We start from the raw sequence: 4,822 nt of genomic DNA, 5'->3' as shown, positions 1-4,822 counted from the left end.
TCGGTTACGCCCCTAATCCCCAAATTCCCGTGTTTTCCAATCCCTTCCCTTTTCGGTGTATTAGCTATTACTTCCGGCCTCCCTCCCCATCTCCCTGTTTTACCCTCCCTCCCTACCCGACCCTCTCCCTAATCATTTTCGCCGTCCTTTCTCTTCATCTGGATTGAATTACATCGAAGGATCTACCACTAATTTCCCTTCTTTGATCCTCTCAATCAAGGTATTCTCCCGTTTCATTCAGTCCTTTGGCTTTTTTTTTCCTCCGTTTTTTTCTTTCTTCTCTGTTTCATTGTTTTTTTTGTTAATTTTGCTTATGTGATTATGAACACAGTGAATTTAGTGTTGGGATAGCTTTGATGTTACTGGGTTTTATTTTTATTTTTATCTATGTGTATTTATCTGAACTTCTTGCTTGTTTTTCGGGTTCAGCTGGTAGTCCACAATAGAGAAGGCATTTGTGATATTGAGCAGGTGAAAATGATTTTTGAACTCCATTTATCTTTCCATTTGATTTAATGGCACTTCATTTTGCACAACAATGGTGAATTGGTGATAGTTCATCCATAGCCAGTTTGTTTAAAGCATCTTTAGCTATAAAGATTAAGATGTATTGCATTTAGAATATCTTTTTACACGAGTTTCTCTGTATCTGAAACACAACCAAGTTGAAACTATGATCTCTCTATTTTATGAACTTTATAGACAGTTTCTTAGTTGTTGGCTTTGCCATGAGTTCGGGGAAAAGGAACTACATCTCTGACATCAGTGAGGCCAGTCATAAGAAGAACCATAAGATCGAACCCTAGTCTAAACCCAGAGTGCTTGACTGTTCCATGCTTGCGAAGATCTTGGTACCATTCGTACTGATCTCTTGACAAGTCAAATTCCTTCATTCTGAAATCAGAAAACCATAGCAAACAAGGAAAATAGGCTTTGGTATCAATAAGGATAGTATTGAGAATAGTTCAGTCCTCAAGAATAGACCCAAATTAAGATGGCTTTAAAGTGATCATTAGAAGAATTGAGATAAACCTAGAGTTTAGATCAGGTTGTTTTGGGTTCAAGTAGTTTTAGGTCGGTTCATTCACATTTGAGATTTGGATTTTTCAGATCGGATCGTTATGGGTTTGAATCATTTCAGACCATTTCTGGTACAAGTCATTTTGAGTTCGAGTTGTTTTGACATTACCTTGCACTTAGCATGTCAAGCCGCTCTTCACTTTGGCTACCCGTAATCACTGTTCCCATCTGCATTACCATTTATCCATCTTTCATAACCAACTCAAAACCACCCACTGTTTCAATATATTTGTTTCAAGTTTTAGGCTTTACCTTGGGTACAACCATATCAAAAGCGGCCACTGTTTTTCCATCATCATTCAAGCGTACATAAAATGGCTTAACTGCTTTTGGATAATCATAAATAATCACAGGTCTCTTATAGTGATCATCAGCCAAGTAGCTGCCATTGAGTAAATGGAAAATAATAAGAACATTTTGTAGGAAAAGTCTCGTATTGTTTTAGGATATTTGCATGTGATAGTTCTTTGTTAGTAGCCAGATTATATGTACCTTAGATGTTCAGCTGTTAAAGGGACTCCCCATCGAAGTTTTGTTTCGAAAGTCTTATCTGTCACCTGGTGTTGAAGAATGAAACACTTTGATCAGACATAAGTTGCTAAACATATGGCAGTCATGTTGGCCGGCTTAATGTGGGTTAATTGCACCAAACGTTCTTAAATGATTGCTTATATTATAAGTTGGTTCTTATTGTTGAAAATGTTCTAATTGAGTTTTTAAACTATCAATATTGTATCAATCATATCTTTCTATCAATCTAGCAGTCAATTTAGGCATTAAAGGCCAATTTGGATCTAATATGGAGCATATTTAGAATATGTGGATTAAATTATAAGTTCATGTACTTATTACATGAATGGATTTTATGTGTTAATAAAGAAGATAGTGCCAAGAGGTTTATTTATTAGTTGATTATGTAGTAGTTACACAAATTTTTTCAATTTGATTCACGTGTTTTAAATATGCCAATATGCTTCATGTTAGATTTGAGTTGAGCTGATATTTAACATTCACGCTAATGGTTCGACTGATGAAAGGGCCTAAATTATAGATACTAACCATGGCAGATCTTGGGATTAAATTTTGGGGCTTAGGAGTTTAATGAGAAAATTTTAAAAACTCTCATTAATCTAAAAGAGTTTAATTAAATTTTTTTAAAAATTTCAATAGAAAAAATATTTTTCCAAAATTTTGGGGGCCAAGGCCCCCTGCCACCATTTAGCTCCACCTCTTTCTTGTTCCTTATTGCTTTGATTTGGTCGAAATATCCCTTTTCTTTTATGTGTTGGAATTGGTTGATCTACTTTGGAGATATCATGTCATTATGGTAGAAAGAATTGTCTATAAAAATTATATATTGTTTTATTTATGGTAATAAAAATCAATTTTTCATTCCTTGCTCCAATTCGAACAACTTTTCAGCAACTTTAGCTCCAATATCCAGTGCATTAAAAGTTTTACAGGAACTGAGTAATGAACTCCAGATTCCAGCATCTGGTTCATCAGGCATTTCATTTACATGTCGACCTCACCCTATGTTTATGCATTTTTATTTGTTTTAGGGTAGCATAGATAGTCAATCTTGGTTTCAGTTGAATATTTTAACTTCAAAAAACAGATTTAATGTTGGAATTATTAAATGATTAAATTCAACAAACAAGTATCCTCTTTATTGATTTTTGCTGTCTCTCAACACTTAATCGATTTCCCTTTTATCATTACAGGTTCTTTCTTCCAACACTTCTTCATCGCAGTCGTCCCCGATTTGCTCATTACAGGTTAGTTTTCCATTGGTATTTATGGTTTTGTTTGTATGTTTGTATTGCTCATTACAGCCTTTGTATTGCTCATTACTTGTTTCTCGATGGCACAGTATTTGATATTTAGCTTTGTAAACTTGTAGTCATTAAGGAGGAGTAAAATAACATTTGAATGTTCATTGTCACGTGAAAATTCATTTCTTATGTATTTATATGTACTGTTTCTGTTTGAAGCTTTCCCTGCACCGGGTAGATAAATGAGTCACTTTTAAATGCTTTATGCTATTGTTCATGATTTCTATGCTATGCTATACAACTAAATGATGTTTATTTTTACTGATATTCTTTACTGTGTAAATTTTGAATATATTAATTGAGCCCATATACTAATCTTCTTATTAGTATTTATTTTCATGCATACTTTGATGTTTGTTAACTTGGTCGCAGTAGTCTCTGTGTTATTTTAGAGAAATTACATTTTAAGTTGATCTTTTATCAGCAGAAAAGTTTCCCCTGCTTCTATTTTAAAATTATAATTGTGAAAGTGTAAGGAAGTTTTTAAAATTAACGTATATATATTATGATAAATAAAATTATACAAATTTTACTTAAAAAGTCAAATTTGGCTGTTAAATTAATAAATTCTATAGAATTCTGAAATTTTAATAATAATAATTTTTTGATGAAAAAATGCTAAACATGTATTTTAAACTTGATACTAGACAGCTAAGTAACAATTCTTGTAAAAAATAAGTCCTCTTCAAAGTTAATTATATTTTTACAAAATGAAATTACCATTTAAAATGTTATAAAAGTTATAAAACCTTAATTAAACTAATCATCAGTAATTAAATATACTCTTTCATTATTATTTGGGTGATTGATAAAGAAATGAAATTAAAGTTGCAACGATATCATTTAGTCGTCTAATTTTTTGCTTCGTGTGTTCTAAATTTGTGCTGTTTATTTTTATTCGATAATGTGTAATTGCAACTTCAATTCTTTGATAGTGTGTTCTAATTTTAAAATGTTGCAGTAATGGCTCGTCTGCCTTTAATTGCACAAAGTGTGAGGCGTAAAAGAATTAGTATTGCTGTGACAATATGGTTGGAAATCTGTAGAATCGCGGTTTGGTTCTTATTTAGAATGGGTGCCAGCCTTAGCCTACATAGACCAAGGATTAGGTCCTATACCGTAGATTTTTATGCAAAACGGGATTATGTGAATAGACTTGTATATGCTAGTGACGAGACCTGTATTGAACAAGTTAGGATGAATAGAGCTGCCTTTTTTAAATTATGTGAGATGTTAGAATCGATAGGGGGATTGAAGTCGACAAGGTTCATGCTTGTTGACGAGCAAGTAGCAATGTTTTTACATATCATCTCCCATCACCTGAAAAATCGAGTTATCAAGCATCACTTTAGAAGGTCCGGGGAAACTGTTAGCAGAGCATTTCATAGTGTTTTAAATGCTGTCATACGCTTGCAAGATGTGTTATTTAAAAACCCGGAGCCAATTACAGCCGATTCTTCTGACACAAGGTGGAAATGGTTTAAGGTATAGGACTAAGTTTTATATATAGCTTCAACAACATTTACTTGATTTAGATTTAAATTAGTATTCTAACTCAAGGTTTTATATCATGTGATATAGAATTGCTTAGGTGCTCTTGATGGAACCCACATCAAGATTAGGGTTCCAACAGTTGATAAACCTAGATATCGGACGCGAAAAGGTGACATAGCAACAAATATGCTAGGTGTTTGTACACCTGAGATGCAATTTGTTTATGTTCTTCCTGGTTGGGAAGGTTCAGTTGCTGATGGACGAGTTCTTCGAGATGCCATTAGTAGAAGACATGGATTAAAAGTTCCTCATGGTAAAGTGTATAGTTATAGGACTTTGATTTATTCATTAAGATCACACTTTGTGTGCTGAATTAATCATTTTTTAATATGAAACTTATCCTATAGGTTGTT

General features: G+C 33.1%; 1 protein-coding gene across 1 annotated transcript; it reads right to left on the bottom strand.

The window, feature by feature from the left end:
• Positions 1-691: 691 nt before the first annotated feature.
• On the bottom strand, positions 692-2,590 carry LOC107888431 (asparagine--tRNA ligase, cytoplasmic 2). The gene is made up of 5 exons (XM_016812538.2): positions 2,507-2,590; positions 1,573-1,637; positions 1,333-1,462; positions 1,190-1,248; positions 692-894 (listed from the first exon to the last, which is right to left on the bottom strand). The coding sequence occupies exons 1-5, from the start codon at positions 2,588-2,590 to the stop codon at positions 711-713; spliced, it is 522 nt and encodes a 173-aa protein (XP_016668027.2). The 3' UTR covers positions 692-710.
• Between the last annotated feature and the right edge of the window lie 2,232 nt (positions 2,591-4,822).

The sequence above is a fragment of the Gossypium hirsutum genome, chromosome D04, assembly GCF_007990345.1.
Source record: "Gossypium hirsutum isolate 1008001.06 chromosome D04, Gossypium_hirsutum_v2.1, whole genome shotgun sequence".
NCBI lineage: Eukaryota > Viridiplantae > Streptophyta > Magnoliopsida > Malvales > Malvaceae > Gossypium > Gossypium hirsutum.
This window is presented reverse-complemented; position numbering and strand designations above follow the sequence as displayed.